The sequence below is a fragment of the Paramisgurnus dabryanus genome, chromosome 4 (assembly GCF_030506205.2).
Source record: "Paramisgurnus dabryanus chromosome 4, PD_genome_1.1, whole genome shotgun sequence".
In the NCBI taxonomy this organism is placed as follows: Eukaryota; Metazoa; Chordata; class Actinopteri; order Cypriniformes; family Cobitidae; genus Paramisgurnus; species Paramisgurnus dabryanus.
Window position 1 is genome coordinate 1,517,557 of NC_133340.1, and position 18,860 is coordinate 1,536,416.

The 18,860-nt window shown below is 39.3% G+C and overlaps 1 protein-coding gene across 12 annotated transcripts in view; it reads left to right on the forward strand.

Moving 5' to 3' along the window:
* The window catches only part of LOC135785855 (guanine nucleotide exchange factor DBS-like), an 88,016-nt gene that overhangs the window by 11,652 nt on the left and 57,504 nt on the right, over window positions 1-18,860 (forward strand). Inside the window, exon 1 of one of the 12 annotated variants that reach the window (XM_065295442.2) lies at window positions 10,830-11,242. The exons of the other annotated variants lie outside the window; for them this stretch is intronic. Within the exon in view, the coding sequence (XP_065151514.1) occupies window positions 11,170-11,242 (73 nt within the window). The 5' untranslated portion in view covers window positions 10,830-11,169. Of the gene's footprint in view, window positions 1-10,829; window positions 11,243-18,860 lie in introns of those variants that run through there. 12 annotated transcript variants of the gene reach the window in all.

The following is an 18,860-nucleotide window of genomic DNA, read 5'->3' on the forward strand; positions in this document are numbered from 1 at the left end:
TAAATGATGAATGTGAATTGTCATGAATTTACTTTTTAACAGTATATTGTGCTGGCCATTTTTGAATGCATAGTAACTTTTATTAAAGAAGGAATCTGAAGTCATTCAATGACATACAGTATAAATGATTTACTAACAATTTTTTTATAAACTTGCAGATGACTTTTTGTATAGGGTTGTTGTGAAAAATGTGTAAAAATGACCTAAATTCCATTTGTACCTTAGCTTTCGAATATATAAAATATCAGAATATCTCACTTACATGGACCACATTTATGATATTTTGTATTCATATTAAAGGTTGGAAGACCTAAAAATTAAATTTTATGCATGAAAAGGGGCCACTACAGTAGTACAGTTCAATTCAGTTGCGTGTGAGTCTTTGGAACAAGAAGAAAAATCTTGCCTTATAGGCTGCTTCAGGTGCACTTCATATGAGCTTGTGGTTTTACAGATTTACAATGGCTGCCGTGTGCATGTGTCTGCTAAGTCCTTAATTAAGTGTGAAGGGTGTACCATTTGGCATAGCTTTAAAAACGGTGCTCATGTGCGCCCCCTTTTCGATCAGTGTGCGCACTTTTGGCACACTTCGGACTTGTGGACCTCCTCACAGTACACACTTTGATGACATCATGTAGTGCAGACCTTAGGGACCCTTGACGCAAGTCCAAGGCGCACCAGAGTCGTATTTGCACATCAGTGTGAACTCCTCCCCTCCCTTTCGCAAGGACTTCTGGGTTGGTAAAGTGCGCAAAGCCTGCTGCAGTGCGGGCTTCGCCGGAGATCGCATCAAGGGTGCAAGGGGGGTGCTGATGAGCACACTTCGGAGCATAAAAATGACAGATGGGACACCACACAGACTTGTTGACTAAGCGAGCATTAACTTAAATAAACCAGGCTTGGTGACGTATGCAGCCTGCATATGCGACCTCAGGAGGCTGAAGCCTTCCGACTGAAAAATGGCCTTCATGTGACAAGACCTTAGGCAGTGGTCACCAACTAGGGTGGCCATTCGTGCCAGTTTCGCCAGACATATCCCAAACAGGATTTCGGGTGCGTTCATCGGAAGTCGCTTTGGTCGACCGCTTACGTCATCAAGGTTTAATATTTCGGGTTCAATTTCAGAAAAGCAAACATTAAATTTCAAGGTAAGAATGAAACTACAATGATTAAAAGAAATAAATCTTATGTATTTTAACTGAAATGTGAGAACCTCAATGACGTATGTGGTCGAGCAAAGCGACTTCATGTTCGGGACGTGTCCGGCAGAACTGGCACGAATGGCCACCCTATCAACAACCCTGTTTCTAGAGATCTACCCTTTTGCCTACTTTAGATCCAACCCTGCTTCAGCACACCTGCCTCCAATTTTTGGGTAGCCGTGAAAAGCTTGATTGGCAGGTTCAGGTGTATTCGATTGGGGTTGAATGTGAACTTTGCAGGAAAGTAGATCTCCAGGAACAGGGTTGGTGACCACTGCCGTAGGAGGTCCATTTGTCGTTTTAGATTTGGTAAGGATGCTTATGGGTGACCCCCTTTTTGGTCGATATGTACCCTTGATGTGCCCTTTTCCTGAGCCTGCACTTCTTCCCGATAGTCAAAGCGGGGTTACATCGGACTTGTAGAAAGACCTTAGGGTAGGTACAGGGCCTTCTTCCCGCCAGTCAAAGTGATGTTACGTTTTGAAAGTGCAGACTACCAAAGTGTTTAGGGTACACTTTGGGTGAGGGCCATAGTCTCCCCTGTGATAGTGTTCAGCATCTATTCAATTAGTTTGCTCTTAGTAAGCGCCCACTCTTGCTGAGTTCATATATTCACTCAGCAATACTTTTTATATGCTAAAAACAGTGTGTATAAGCAAATCTTATTGCAGGGTTTTACTTTGCGCACATACCTATAGCAGCATTGACAGACCAAATCGAAATGCTGCGTTCAGACATTGGAGTGTTCACCAGAGATTCTGTGTTCAGTTTTAAACTGATCTGACTCAGATGTGGCATTGTCCATTTAAAGTGTTTTACCTCAGAGGTAAAGAGAAAAACACCAGAATGAGTCAGAATTGCTCATTGTTCTCTTTTCAGGGGAATGAAAAATTAGCAAATGATATAACATACTTCTACATTCTTCTTACTTTCAGTCATACTGCTTACTAAGTATCGAACACTATCATTTTAATTACCAGCATAAGAATCCTATCCCCATCTGAACCTTCCTTAAATTCGCCTTCTTCATTGCCCTATAATTGTTTTTCCAATGTATTCACTAATATCAGTATGTACTTGAGCTTGTAGTTTCTCATCAGTGTTATTTGCTCTGAGTAAATATCTTTTCTTCAAACACACTTAGCATACTCAGTTCTGTTGAAACGCAGCATGCTGTATAGTGTATAGTACGTGTATTCAGGCAAATATTGCTGTACGGCTGTTGATTTTACTGACACTATCATTCACACTAAAAATGTTTAAAGTTATTTTCAACACGATGTTGGGATGAAAAGGGACGAACCCAGCCGTTGTATTAAATTAACCCAGATTATGTATAGGCATTTGGTTTGTCCCTTTTTCTTAAAATTATACATGCATGTGTGCATATATACATAATTATTATACACAGTTCACAAACACACATATATGTAAATAAACACTTTTATTCTGCTATATTAAACACGATTAATCGTTATGCATCCATATCTTATGGACTTTTACATCTGTATTCAGAGTCTTCAACAGACTGTATTTGTATATGGTTTTATTAAGATATTTCTATTGGTTTTTAAAATGCATTATCTGTGTTTGAAGAGCTGTTTGTGTTTGATGTCAAGAATTTGTCAGAATCAGCTGACAGTCATTATTTCTGCATCTGCTGGTTGTTCCTCTTGTGTGTTGACTATGGTGTGCATGAAGTTTTGTGGTTCCTTTAATCAAGAGCTTTATTAGGTTTAAAACTGTAAGGTTGATTTTTTTAAACTACTTCTACATGGAAACACAAAGGAATGTCCCCAAAACACTCTTGTGGGAAATTGCTTCTTTAGATAAGAATTAATTACTTCCTTATCTAATTATTTCTTTTTTATGTTGATCATTGATTTCTCCGTTTTTATGATTACTGAGGTGACATGCGCACCCACACACAGTAGCTGGGTTTCCAATCACACTGATTTTATGCACATGTTGAGGTATCGCATAAGAAACTAGTGATGAAAGCGCCAAATTTCAAATAAAACTTTTTTATGCTCGCTTGAAGTTAGGGATCCGCGAAATTCACATGTGATTGTCATTGCGAATCTCGTCAGTGAAGCCGGCTTCGTGATTAGAAGGGAATTGCCATCACCTGCTATTCACACAGAGAGGCATTTACTACACAAAGCCGTAGTTCACTGACAATCGGGGCAATTTTGCATTAATTACCACGTACGTGTTGCCTGCGATATGTATGCGATATGGCCCAGCTTGTCAGTGAACTACGGCTTTGTGTAGTAAATGCTGCTCCATGTGAATAGCAGGTGATGGCGACTTGCTACTAATCAAGGGACCGGCTTTACTGTCTAGATGTGCATGATATTGCATGCAAATTACCGCGCACCCCCTACTTGAGGTCAGGGTTTTTATCGGGAAAAGAGTAATTGCAAAAAATGGGAGTTGGAAACCCATTTGCTGGATAAATTCTGATGTAGCGAACATTAAACCCATGTCACGGACCGTATAGCTATCAACTGATGTTGTCTTTCTCATATGGGGCTCGACGACGTCATTATGACCTTGATGCTAGTGCCTGCATCAAAATTCGCACCTAATTGGCATTTGTTTGTTTTTCTTTTTTACCGAATTTAGAAAAAAATTGCTTCACGTTTTAAAGGGGCCATGTCACTAGACTAAGGAGCCCCTAAGGGGACATGGAGCAAAAATTAAATAAAGTTTGCTTTCATGTGCTCACGCGAAACTTTCATGTGCTCACGCGAAACCTTCATGTGCTCACGAGAAACTTTCATGTGCTCACGAGAAACTTTCATGTGCGCACGCGAAACTTTCATGTGCTCACGCGAAACCTTCATGTGCAGAATTTTTTTTAAAGTTTAGTTTTGCGTGCTCACCTGAAACTAACGCGTGCCCACGTGAAAGTGAAAGTTTGACATGCGCGCGCAATAGTTTCGCGCAAGCACGTGATAGTTTTATGCGAGCACGAGCCACTAAACTTTTAAAAAAAAATCTGCACATGAAGGTTTTGTGTGAGCACATGAAAGTTTCGCGTGAGCACATGAAATTTTCGCGTGAGCACATGAAGGTTTCGCGTGAGCACATGAAGGTTTCGCGTGAGCACATGAAGCTTTCGGGTGAGCACATGAAGCTTTCGCGTGAGCACATGAAGCTTTCGCGTGAGCACATGAAGCTTTCGCGTGAGCACATGAAGCTTTCGCGTGAGCACATGAAGGTTTCGCGTGAGCACATGAAGGTTTCGCGTGAGCACATGAAGGTTTCGCGTGAGCACATGAAGGTTTCGCGTGAGCACATGAAGGTTTCGCGTGAGCACATGAAGGTTTCGCGTGAGCACATGAAAGTTTCGCGTGAGCACATGAAAGTTTCGCGTGAGCACATGAAAGTTTCGCGTGAGCACATGAAAGTTTCGCGTGAGCACATGTTACTAAACTTTAGCTTTTTTTACTCCAATGTCACCTTAGGGGCTCGGTACAAGACTTTTTAAGATGTAAAATAAATCTTTAGTGTCCCTAGAGTACACATGTGAAGTTTTAGCTAAAATACCATATAGATAATTTATTATAACATGTTAAAATTGCCACTTTGTAGGTGAGAGCAAAAATTTGTCGTTTTGGGTGTGTTCTTTAAAATGCAGATTAAGGGGCGGTATTATTATAATAAGATTTTCTTATGACATCATAAGGAGAAGCAAATTTCAGTGACCTATTTTTTCACATGTTTGCGGAGAATGGTTTACCAAAACTAAGTTACTGGGTTGATCTTTTTCAAATTTTCTAGGTTGATAGAAGCACTGGGAACCCAATTATAGCACTTAAACATGGAAAAAGTCTGCCATGGCCCCTTTAATGGAAACCCAGCTACTGAGGTCTTACTGTTTGGTAACATTGCAGTCTTAATCTGCATTAGCTGTCAGTATGTGCGGATAACTGAGACATGGAATTGGATGATGAATTTGTTTAGCCGCGCCTGTGCTGATTAAATCTGAGTGATAAAGGGGGTGTGGTGTGTTGGCTGTCCCCAGAGCACAGCTGACCGTTTCGCCTGACTGCAGTCCACATGAGATCCCCATGCACAGAAACAGATGAGAGACGTGACAGTTTGGACACGATTTAGGTTAATGACAGATGATTGTCCAACTAGCATTACAGAATGTCTGGCGAAAATGCGAGAGAAGGGGTAAAACTAAAACAAAAATCCCAGGAAATCTCATGACTGATGATTTTTTGCTTGTCTGTTCATCTTTGGAATTTAATTTAATTTTAAAGATGACCCCCCCCCTCACCATAGCCTACAGGGATTGTAGCTTTATTGTTGTTTATTGTTTGTTTTGCAATAAACCAGACATGTTGTCATAATAATATCCTGTGGGCCCTAGATGGGATTGTATTCCTGTCTCTCACTATTCCTGGGACATAGGACGCTGCCCGTCCGAAACTACCTTTTGTCTTTTGGACCTTATTGAAGGCTGTATCCTGTTTTATTTAGGCATAATGTAATGTAAACAAAAGCATTTCAGCTGGTCTTTGCGGCTGTTTTAGCACGAAAAGTCGAAAGCATGCATTTTTTATCGTTGTGCAAACGTTATGTAAATTAAAAAGGAGGGTCCTTATTTATCTTCTGAACACTTTATTGATAAATCCCTTAAAAGACGCGCCTGCCAGCATGCACATGAACACTGTGGTGGTATTCAAAACGTTTTTATCGGCTGAAACAGATCTTTGTTGTTTTCTCAGCAGGTTTGATTCGTTGGTGTATATATTTAGATGCCATGCTCTGACCAAACCCATGCAAATACTCACTGAATTAATGATGCTGATCACATGACCAGTGTTTGTGTATGTAACGTTTGCCTTCAGAATCACCTGACTGAAGATTTTGACATTTCCCAATAATTCTCAAGTGATTTCAGCAACGTGGTACAATGACAGTCATATGTTTTTTTTTTACCTCTGTATTGGTTTAGACCATGCTGTGATAGCTGAATGTACATCAATGAAAAGCATATATACAACAATTCAAGAGTTACAAGAAAATGACTATTATGAAAGACGATTTCCGCCTAAGATGCAAAAAAATCATGTGATTTGCTTAAAGAGGATCCATGTGACTCAAATGAGTGACACAAACATGCTTGCATGAAAACCAACAATTAACTAACTAAACCAAAAATATATTCAGACAAAATCCGTGTGTTTTAACATCAGTAGCACTCTCAGAAAATATTGCAAAGATAGCCCCGCCCACAAACTCGTGCCATTGGTTGAGTCAGTGTTTCTTTATTAGTCTACTGTAGTTGAGATGCTTGACCAAATATGTTTATTGAAAGGGCTTGTCACTATAACAAGCGCAAATAGTTTCTTACCTCACCCTCTTTTGATCGTGAGATCTGTTAGATAAATGTGTTACATAATTTACACACGGTCTATTTGCAGTTGCGCTCGAAGCATCGGTTTCATGTTCTCCTGAATGAGGAAGTCTGACCCAAGTTAAAAAAACAGACGCGCGTGTTTATCCCATTACAACTGCTGCAGTCCTGCTAAATTACTGTACAGTATGTGGGATGGCCATATGTATCCTGTCAAACAGGACACCACATTTATCTGAATGAATAAGCCTTGAGTCTATTTTTACTCTAGTCCAGCTGTACACACTGGAGATACTGATGTGAGATCAGTTTTATGCTTTTATTGGTCATTGTTGGATGAACTGGTTGTTTGTTAAGCTTTCTTTACACTTTGATAAATAAAAGATGGTTCGGACAGAATTTGTTGTAATTTGCGAGACAGTTACGGTATTGTAATGGGTTAGAAAAGTGTGTGAGTGACAGGCAGTAAAAAGAACAACAGAAAACAAACACTCAGTCTTTCTTCCTGCCTTCAGCATATTTAGACTCTTCCCTATTTAGACTTCCTCAGAAAACATGAATAATGTCATGTTCAGTCACAAGTTAAAACAAATGTAGGATGCATAGCTGCACAGTGATTGGACAGCATCCGTCTCAACCAATCACACGCTGCCATTTATTAGCTGCTAAAGCAAACCATCTGAAACAAACCATCTGACCAAGTTCTGTTGATTTATTGAAAATTAAAACGGAGATTTATTGTGTTATTTAGGGGTGTTCAAGTGGTTTTTAGCCTAGTGGTAATGAAAATGTCTGTCAGTGTGACATGCATACTTACTTACTAATTTTAGTTTTATAACCTCATATTAATTGAGACTTCACACTTTAGAATAAATTGAATGGGATAAAGCAAAAAAATAAATAAAGTAAAAGACTTTATAGTCTTATCATAAACAAAAATGCACGTGAGTGGTTTCTGGAGAGAGAAATAATAAATAATTAGCAAACTTCATACGCTGCGTAGAAGAGAGGGCGGGAATTTCAACAGGTCACGTGTCTTTCCAGGACATCAGATGCCGGGTAATCATGGCAGTGTGAATGAACAAAAAATCGAAAAAATCCAGGATGCCTTTCCCGTGTATTTTATGGAATGTCTGTGTGAAAAGGGCTATACTGTAGTCCATTAACGTTTTTATGTGAAGCGAAGCGACAGTTTATGCTGCATCTTCTTCCTGAAGCGCAGTTTGGAATTCGCCTGTGTGTGTGCACGCGTTTAAGTGCCCCCAGTAGTGCGTATATTCAAGAAAGTAAGCCAACATAAAATCTTTCTGTTCTTGACAGGGCACATACATACAAAATGATCTCACAGTATTCTAATAAAAACGTTTGTTTATATCTTAAAGGATACTTCCGGTATTTAACACTTTTTAGTCTCATTTCTGGTTTGTTTTGGATGAACTACTATACAGTGATGGACACAGAAATTTTGACAATGGGTCGTGTCTTGAGTTTTTGACTCGTTTAGAAGCGTCTCTTGACTGCTTCAGAATGGAAGTCAATGACCATGCACAAACATGTCATTAAAACAACACTTAACGTTCATTTTCAGAACGGTCCTACTCACCAATTGGTTCGTGGTGTTCGTTAATGATTAAAAACAAATATATTGGCGCAATGTATGATTTCAATCCGTGTTATTTGCTATAGTGGAACTATTTTTTCAGATACCTCACAACCGCGTATATACTTCCGCTCTATATTTGAGTCTGAAGCGTTAGCACACTCCCGACCACTTGATGGTGACAACCACTTTGCCATAAAAGTACGCTCGGTGTCTAGCATATAGACAGTCACAATCGAGCTCAACTTCAAACATAAAGCTGGTCACTGAGCCATCAAATATGGGAAAAATTTCTTCTCAGAGAAACCGAGCGAAAAAACTACAACCACATGTAAACAGACCCTTTTCTGTTTCCCGGCGGCGGAGTGATATATCAGCGAGCAATGAGTCTTACAAGAGAAGTCAATGGAATTTTACAAAATGCCAAATAAAACACGACAGAAACTGTATTTCGCTACACAACTTGTTTTTTAATCATCAACGAACACCACGAACCACTCGGTGAGTAGCACAGTTTTGAAAATGAACGTTAAGTGTTGTTTTAATGATATGTTTGTGCATGGTCATTGACTTCCATTCTGAAGCAGTCAAGAGACGCTTCTAAACGAGTCAAAAAGTCAAGACACGACCCATTGTCAAAATTTCTGTGTCCATCACAAACAAACCAGAAATGAGACTCAAAGTGTTAAATACCGGAATTATCCTTTAAGTGAATTATAGAGTCAGAAACCATTCTGCTTATTTGGTCTTAAAGAGACAGTAACCTCAATTAACCTCCTTAAGTCTGTGTCATTAATGATAATCAAACAACCCAAGACAAAGAGAAAATCACTTCTGTGGCTCTAAAATAATAATAATAATAATTAATTTGTACAATAAAGAGAGTGTTGTTATTCATTTAATTCAATTTCTGTACCTAATGCCAATTTAAGACCTTACTTTATGTGCAACTTTGTCCTTTTATTTTATAAATGTTTGTAATTTATTTGTTATTAGATTTTTCCCACCCTTTTCTTTGCTGATCCGAAAAACGATCCGATCCGTGCCTCAAAAACCGTAATGTGATCCGATCCCTGAGTTTTGTGATGGGTTACAGCCCTAATTAATAGATTTATTCCAGTTCGGCCTGCTGTACTCACTATTCGCTGTAGCCCAGAGGAGCTCTCACACAGGCCTAATGTTACTAATGGGCACAGAAAGGGTCCATTGTGTTTGTCTTTATTAAATGTGAAGCCCAGCCTCTCTTAAAAAATCTCTAGCGTGTGAAGCGGGGAGTGGGTATATATAGGCAGACACGAGATCTAAGAGGACAGTGCCAGGGGATTTCCAGCAAGTGTTCGTGGGACTTGACCTGCATTTTAAAGTCCTCCTGTTGTGTAGGGCCAATGACCTTCTGGCTACGAGAGAGCCTCAGGGTGAAGATTGCATATCGCAAACGTCACAACCAAAGTATAGTTTCCCAGACGGACGGTATATGTGATATTATTCTAAAATAGCATGAAGCACATTGGGATGTATGACACGCTGTCGATGTGCAATATTAGAAAGAAATGGACATGCTTAACTCTTTCACCGCCAGCTTTTTTTTAAAAAGTTGCCAGCCAGCGCCAGCGTTTTTCATGATTTTCACGAAAGTTTAATGCCTTCCAGAAAATTTTCTTCTTTAAATATATAAACATACAATATACCAAATGAAAGAACAGACCCTCTGAAAAACGTTTCATCCTACCTTCAGTGGTTCTTTTGCAATCAGCTTTTGAATATGGGTAGGTTTCTGCAAAAACACCACATTTTGAGCAAAAAGCAGAGATAATTCCATTTTTGTGACAGACTTTTCATAGAGATCCCATTCAGAGCGATCTTTAAAACAGACACGGACATGCAGCCGCTTGCCATAGGGCAATACTTCCGGGTTTAAAAAGTTGCGGACCTGGTGGATAATAGCGGTATTGCGGAAAGACGGAAAATCTCGTCATTGGCGGGGAAGCGTTTTCTCTTAATTGACGAGATATCTCGTCAATGGCGGGGAAAGAGTTCAAAAGAATCACTCAGGATGTATTTAAAAAAGCTTTAGTTTTCAAACTATTTTTAAAAAAATTTATAAAACGGAATCTCTAATTTCTCTGCTGAAGGGTTTTGAGTCCCATTGAATGCTTACAAAACGTAATTCATTGCAGCAGAATTTCTCAGCACAAACTCCAGCCACAAACAGGTGGTCCTGTATGTATGTGTGTGTGTGCGCGTGTGTGCGTGTGTGCCTGTGTGTGTTTCCCAGGCTCTTTGTGAATGCAGAATACAGGCGTAAAGCCCCATTCACTCCTATGGAATGCCTGCAGATCTCCCTGACACTAAAAAACATTTCTCTGTTATAAAAGTGTGTTTATCTATGATCTCTCTCTCTCTTTCTCTCTCTCTCTCTCTCTCTCTCTCTCTCTCTCTCTAATAGACTGAGTATCAAGTTAGATGTTCATAGAATAATGTAGACAATTGTGTTTCTTGTGCCCCGCCTCTCAGTCCAGCCTTGTATTTTGATTGGCTGTCTATTATTAATCCAGAAAGAAAAACTGGTCTCTCTCTCTCTCTCTCTCTCTCTCTCTCTCTCTCTCTCTCTCTCTCTCAAACCTGTTCAAAGCAGGACGATTAAACAGTGTGTGTGCGTATGCAGGAGCTTATCCTTTCCCCCCATACATACACACACACACTGCAACAAAATTGCATTCTGGTTTAAGCGTCGCCCCAGGGCTTTACCTCTCTCCAGCTGCACCGTCTGTTACCTGCACGTGTGTGTGTTAGAGCTGCGAGGGGTGTAACCTGACACCGGGAGACTTTGTGTGTCCGCCTGCTTGCCCGTATGTGTTGCGAGATGTGGACATGTGGAGCGCGTTGACGGACGGTTTAGCCTCTGTAATGAGTCCTGCGGGGGGATGAAGCCCCAGAGATAAGGACACCTGAGACTGGAGAGTGGCCAGGGAAGGTGAACTTTGAACGGGATGGAGCTCAACCGAATGTCCCTGCTATGCCACGACATCACCAGACTATGGCTACAACTTAAACTGATGACAGGTAGGGGACTTGACTTGATATACAGAGATAAATTTGTTGAAGCAGGTCAACAGTGATTTCTATATAAGGTGTTTATTTAATAGTTGGTGTTGGGCTTTGCATTTTGTCTATGGAAAATTGCCACCTTTTGGTTAAAAACAAATAGTTTTTTTTTTGCATATTTCAAATTTGCTGTGTTTATATCAGTGTTTGTGGAGTAGTTTAAATTGTATTACTATCTAAATTCATAATGGGATCAATGATTATAAAGCTCAGTTTCCTGTTGTAGTTTTCATTATCGCTTATCGTTTCATACTATATGATGATGATGATCTTGGATTATATGTCAAACTTAAAGGAAAACACCACAGTTTTTCAATATTTTACTATGTTCTTACCTCAACTCAGATGACTTATACACACCTATTTTTTTTCAATGCGTGCACTTAATCTTTGTACAGGGCTTTGTGATTGTGTTGGCATTTAGCTTAGCCTCATTCATTCCTATGGCTCCAAACAAAAGTTTTATTTTGTGCCACCATACTTACTCGTGTAACTACTCATGTAACAGTCTTTAAATAGGGAAAACATGGAAGTGTTTGGTGGCTTCTAAATTTATCCCTGTTTGGAGCCATAGGAATGAATGGGGCTAGGCTAAATGCTAACACATTCACGACGCGCTGTACAAAGATTAAAAGTGCATGCTTTGAACAAAGATAGGTGTTTATTAATAATCTAAGTTGAGGTAAGAACATAGTAAAATATTGAAAAACTGTGGTGTTTTCCTTTAAAAACAAGAGTTAAAGCAAACGCAAGGCTAAATTTGAACGCGCTTCATTATCATTCATTATCAGATCGTGAGAGGCATATCAGTTGCTGGGTCAACGGCTGGTAACTCTTTTATTCATGTTCATCGGTTGTCATCGGTCTGGGTCCCAGCCAAGTTCCAGGACCCACTTGGACCGGCCCCAAAAGTGTAGTTTTACATTCAAGCTTTGTTTCAGAAAGCTTGTCAGTCTACTCGGCGGCGATCGTGGTGTGAGGTTTGGTTCAGTCTTAACGTTCACTATGGGTCCAAAAGTTTGACAGCACATATATTTGCTCTCAATGCAACCCCAGGCTGTGTTTAAAACACTGTCAATTGAGTCAACTGAAAATGTTTTGACACGCAGTCATGTTGGATGCAGTCGAATGCTGTCACAACTCATGGTGTTGAGCACTGTGTCAGATTCATGGACAGTTTTGTTTGAGTTTCTGTTTGATGTTTGTTTTGGATCACTTTTGGCTATAAGAAATAAGATCAGCTCTAATGAAAGCAAAGTCAGATACCTGATCTCTACAGGTTGTATTTTTCACCGTTTGTAGGGTGGCACCCAGGAACACGCTGCCTGTCGCTTTATGTGTTGTGTCTACTGCTGTGTAATTTGCACATTTCTGATTTGTATGCCATGAGTGTTGTGAGGAAGACCATGGTGATAATTTTGCAAAAATTGTGATGTTCGGGTGTTGTGGGGCTTGCCAGGGCATTGCTGTTCGGTTGCAAAGGTATTCTAGGTGGTTTTAAATGTGTTGGTAGATGGTTGCTTATTGCTTCAGTCAGAAAACTCCACCTACGTCTCCATGATGATGTTATGAATTCTAGAAATTGTTCATAATGCTTATACCCTGAATGCACTGTAAGTTGATTTGGATAAATGTATTTGTCAAATATATAAACGACGTCATACTATCAATACAATAAAGGTAAAACACAACATGTTCTGCAGTATCAGTGTTTTCAGCACAAATGTTACAGGATCAGTTTATATTTTTTAGGTTACATGTTTTGTAGTGTTTTTTGCTTGACTACAGAAACATTTCCCTTACTGTGACTTTTTCGTTACTACAGTAGCTGTATTATATAACCGTCCTGTGATCTCGCCTCACTTTTGATCGTGTAGGTTCATGTAGCCAACAGCTGTGGTTTTACTGGACATCAAGACCAGAAACATTTTACTCGCAGATATCATTGGGGAGAGAGAAAAAAAGAAAATGACTGTACTGTATGTAAAATTATACTTGGTATTTATACTGTAAAAAGACCTCTTTCGTCTTTACCATTACTGTGAGTTCACTTTGAACTATTTTATAATGACATTATTCAAAGGGCAATGGCATGAAAATCTGACTTTTTCCATGTTTAAGTGCTATAATTGGGTTCCCAGGGCTTTTATCAACCTACAAAATGTGAAAAAGATCAAACCAGTAACTTAGGGCGTTTTCACATTAGCACTTTTGGTGCGCACCCAGGTTCGATTGACATCAGAGTTCGGTACATTTGGATGATGTGAACGCTGTCTTCCGAAGTCGGGTGCGCACCCGCGAAACGTACTCGAGTCCGCTTAAAACGGGTGGTCTGGGGTTCGTTTCATGTGAACTCCAGATCGGTTCGCTGCTAATGTGAGCGCAATCGTACCAAATCACGGAAGTGAACCGCTGTTAATTACGTATTATATGGAATGTCCCACCAAAACAGACGTGTGTGTTTGTGTGCGTGCACTTACCTTGACAACAAAATGCATAGAATGCTTGCTTGACTTTTGTTCTTATTTTTTAAACCTGGTTTTGTTTTCAAAGAAATAATACAGACACACAGTTTCGTCTGTCTGCCGCAAATATACTAAAGTTGTTTCGATGACAACGGTCTGTCCGCCGACGTCAATTTTTGCGGAGGCATTCAGAAATCATCTCTCTGCTTGCAGTTCGTCAATCACGCTTGTTGTCTTCTCATTTACAGCGGTTGCCAAGCAACATGAGAATGCGCCGGCTGCAGCTTGATGATGCAAGCATACCGCGGTTCGGATGCAAAAATAATATGTGAACACCGTCCATGGGGGGCATGGGGAGGGGGGAGCAATCGAACTCTGGTTCGGACCAGGCAATTGCACCAAATGTGAAACCGCCCTTAGTTTTGTAAACCATTCTCTACAAGGACATGAAAAAAAGGTCATTGAAATTTGGCTCTCCTTATGATGTCATAAGGAGCTCTTATTATAATAATACCTCCCCTTAATTTGCACTATCCAACCACTGCACAGCCATTTAGTGCAGAGAGAAAACGAGAGAGAGAAAATAATCCACAGCACATTTGAGTTTCAATTACAACAAACCATCATCATTGTAATCAGTGTTTGCATTTCATCAGCTCATTTGCATTTTAAAGGACACACCCAAAACGGCACATCATTGCACACACCTACAAAGTGTCAATTTTAACATGTTGTATTAAATTATCTATATGGTATTTTGAGCTAAAACTTCACATATGTGCCCTGGGGACACCAAAGATTTATTTGACATCTTAAAAAATAATTGCTTTATTGTAAAGCACTGGAATGTCAGGAATCTGACTTGTTTGTTACTGGTTCAGGGATCTGTGAGTATACAGTGTATGTTTTCTGGTTATTTTTACAGTTTGGCAGATGGAGATTCTGTAAACTGCTGATATAATACCAAATGGTATTAAACCTCACCACCGCACACACATACAGGCATGGGTCACAGTCTGATAGCACATGCACAGCTGCCAGTTGGTGTGATTGTATATTTGGTATGGAGCTGTGAAGACACCACATTTTTGGATACATTTATTACACGCATACAAAGACACATGCGTGCACGCACACACACGCACATCCATACACATCATAGCATCCTCATGACATTCAACCATGTGCACTGTTTATGAACCATTTGGGACAAAACCTATTAAGTTGTTTGTGTGCTCTGAATCTAGGAATAATGACCTATTTGTTTGGTGTGCTTCGTGTGAGAGCCCTGGTGTCGCTGGTACTGGTATATGTGGTTTATGTGTATATTTTTACATGTGTATGACAACATACAGTAAATCTTGTTTTTCAAGGACACTTACAAACTAAATGGCTTAAAAACATACTAAACGCAATCTTTATAAATTATGGAAAAGAAAATGTGAGGGTTCGGTTTTGGAGAAAGGGAATAGAATATACAGTATAAAAGTCATTGTCTAATGTAAATCATGTATACGTGTGTGTATTGTACTGTATATCTGGTAATTCCATGGGGTTATATGTCCCCAGAAAAAATAGTGATGCCAGTATAATAATAGTAATAGTAATTATTATTATTTTTAACCTTGTTGGGACATCTTTTGATGTATTTTTTCTGTGATTGTTAGGTTTAGGTTAAAGGGGAAGGGGACGGTGTATACAAGTCCCCACAAAAAAGGAAACGTGTGTGTTTGCGTGTGATGGTACTGCAGTTGCCTGGTAATTCAGGACCAGGGCTGTTGTTTGATCTTACAGTAATGGTGTTTTAACAACTATTGCTCCCTTGAGTTGAGCACTTAACCTTGTTTTGCAGGTGAACTATGTAGTTAATGTTGTGAGTCAACTTGGGTCATTAAAGTTTATCAAAGGAGTAGTTCACATAAAGAATGAAACATAGGCCATTATTCACCATCATGTTGTTCCAAACCTCTTTATCTTACTTTCATCTACGACAACATATGATACTTAGGAGAGTGTTCACATCGCTCTGTCCATAAATAGTGACCACAGCCCATAGTGTTTGTATGGGCTGTTTGAAAATTAGCAATTCATAGAAGTATGTTTTTTATTAATGAATCTCCTTTTGTGTTCCATTAAAAAGAAAATGAAACAAATGTGACCCTGCCTGTGAAATCCAGCTAATAATATGATTAGGAACATCAATATTTGATTTTACTTTCATTTTAATCTTTGATCTTACTCAGTCAATATTAAAGATATCAAGGTTACATTTTCAAACAATGTTCCTTACATTATGAACTTTAGGATGCTTTTATGTTGAAAACAGTAAATCACAAAAAAATTTGCTGGGTTTTAACAGGCAGTCACACATTTTAAGCAAGGTACAGTGTATTTGTGTAGTTTGTAATTGTACCTTAACTGTACTAATGTCTTATTACTGACTAATAGGGACATTCCACTTTTTTGAAAATATGCTAATTTTTCAGCTCTCCTGTAGTTAAACATTTGATTTTTACAGTTTTGGAATCCATTCAGCTGATCTCCGGGTCTGGCGCTAGCAATTTTAGCATAGCTTAGCACAATCCATTGACTTTGATTAGTCCATTAGCATTGCACCTAAAAAAAATACCCAAAGAGTTTCAATATGTTTCCTATTTAAAACTTGACTCTTTTGTAGTTACATCATAATGACATTACGCACTGCCCGTAAATAGTCCCCTGCCATTGAAAGTTACTAAGGGGACTATTTTCGAGCACTGTGTTATATCATTGCGCCTCCTGCAACCATGTTACGGCAGCAAAGTCCTTGATTATTGCGCCAGTTTGAGAGTATAGTTCCTAGCCATGTCTGCTTAGCAAATCGCAACTTTTAAATTTCCGTCGTTCGTTCTTAGTACACGATGTAACTACAGAAGAGTCAAGTTTTAAATAGGAAAAATATCGAAACTCTTTGGTTATTTTTTTACGCGCAATGCTAATGGTCTAATCAGATTCAATGGATTATGCTAAGCTATGCTAAAAGTGCTAGCGCCAGACCTGGAGATCAGCTGAATGGATTCCAAAACTGTAAAAATCAAATGTTTAACTCTAGGGAAGCTGGAAAATGAGCATATTTTCAAAAAAAGTGGAGTGTACCTTTAATATGTTGTGCTTTATGGAGCCACTACTGAATATAGAGCTTGAATATAAAGTATTTAGTTATTATGGGAATCACAATTGCGTCCCACTGTCCAGCATATATCGCCTCTATCCCTCTGCCGTACTTTATAGTTCAGACAGGCTTGGACAAGACATAACCAAAGAGGTCTTTAACAAAAACTTCAGCCTGTGTTTAACCTGAGCTGCTTGCACAGACATGAAGTATGCAGGGGATGTTTTCCTTGCATGTTAACATAAGTGTGTGTGTGTGTGTGTGTGTGTGCCGCGTGCGTGTGCGTGTGTGTGCGCTCTTGTTTTTCCATCTGAGCTCTTAGTTTAATATACTGAGGTTTTTAAGACATTATACCCAACACTCTCTTGTAAATAATGCAAACAGTGGGCACGCGCACAGAGACAGAGAAAAAATGCTGTCCTTGTTCTCCTGCACCAGGGAACAGAGATCTAAGAAAGGTGAGATCATGTCAAGGCTCACAAATGTAGATATCATACGGCTGAAACTTTCATGAAATGTGTAGTAAAGATTTTTGATACTGCTTATAGGAAACTACTTGTACAGTTTTGTAACAACAGGGTGTTACTTTATTAAACAGTTGGCACACATTTAGTCTTTAGATGTATAATTTTGAATGTCTCAAGACAGAACAAAAAACATGGGACTTTAAAGGAAAACACCACTGTTTTTCAATATTTTACTATGTTCTTACCTCAACTTAGATGAATGAATACATACTTATCTTTTTTCAATGCGCGTGCACTTAATCTTTGTACAGCGTGTTGTGAATGTGTTAGCATTTAGCCTAGCCCCATTCATTCCTTAGGATCCAAACAGGGATGAATTTAGAAGCCACCAAACACTTCCACGTTTCCCTTTTTAAAGACGGTTACATGAGTAGTTACACGAGTAAGTATGGTGGCACAAAATAAAACGTGGAGATTTTTTTAAGCGGATAAAAAATAAGAACTATATTGTATGGCGGAAGCTATTTTTATCTGCTTAAAATTTTTTTATTTTGTTCCACCATACTTACTCGTGTAACTACTCATGTAACATTTTTTTAAATAGGGAAAAATGGAAGTGTTTGGTGGCTCTTAAATTCATCCCTGTTTGGATCTTAAGGAATGAATGGGGCTAAGCTAAATGCTAATAGAGTCACAACGTGCTGTACAATGATTAAGTGCATGCATTGAAAAAAGATTAAGGTAAGAACATAGTAAAATATTGAAAAACGGTGGTGTTTTCTTTTAATGGTTTAAAAAAAGTTGCGCTAAAAGTGCACTAAAACTTGTTTTTGTTAGTGGGAAAACAAGGCAATTTGTGTTCTGCGAAACAACATTTGCAAGTTTCCTAAAGGACTCATCTTAGTCTTCTGTTGCTGGCAACAGTCCAAGCCAAGAGCTTGAATCGCATTTGCATCTCAGTCACGGCTCAGCAAGGGGCATTAAAAATGGAAAGCCCTGTAAAGAACGCTCATCTACCCATGGAACGGCATTAAAATGAGAGCGTTTCCCTCTCCCATGTTCTTTCTAAATACCAGCACCCTGATGCCGAACCGCTTTATCATTGCCCCGTTGGCGTTCTTGGCGACCATACGGGGCCCAGGGCACTTTCTATAGCTGTGCTATTGGTGCTTTGGTTTTGAGGATGTTTTGGATTGAATGGAGGCTCTGTGCTGGAGCTTTGTTGCCTAAACATCAAGAGATGGGATGGTGCACGAAATGTTGGAAAGCTTGAGCTTTTGTTTCTCACGAGCCCAGCTGAGGTGACAGTGACAGGACTGAACGCGTCCTACATCAACACTCTTTTATTGTTTAGCAGAAGCGTTGGGATAAATGTAAATAAGAAACCGCATCCGGTGATCGGGTACAATAAAATCACTTCGTTATCATAGTTGTTTGTTCTAGTAAACGCTGTTTGGGCTTGTTTGACTGATGGCCAAAAGTGTATCTTTCTG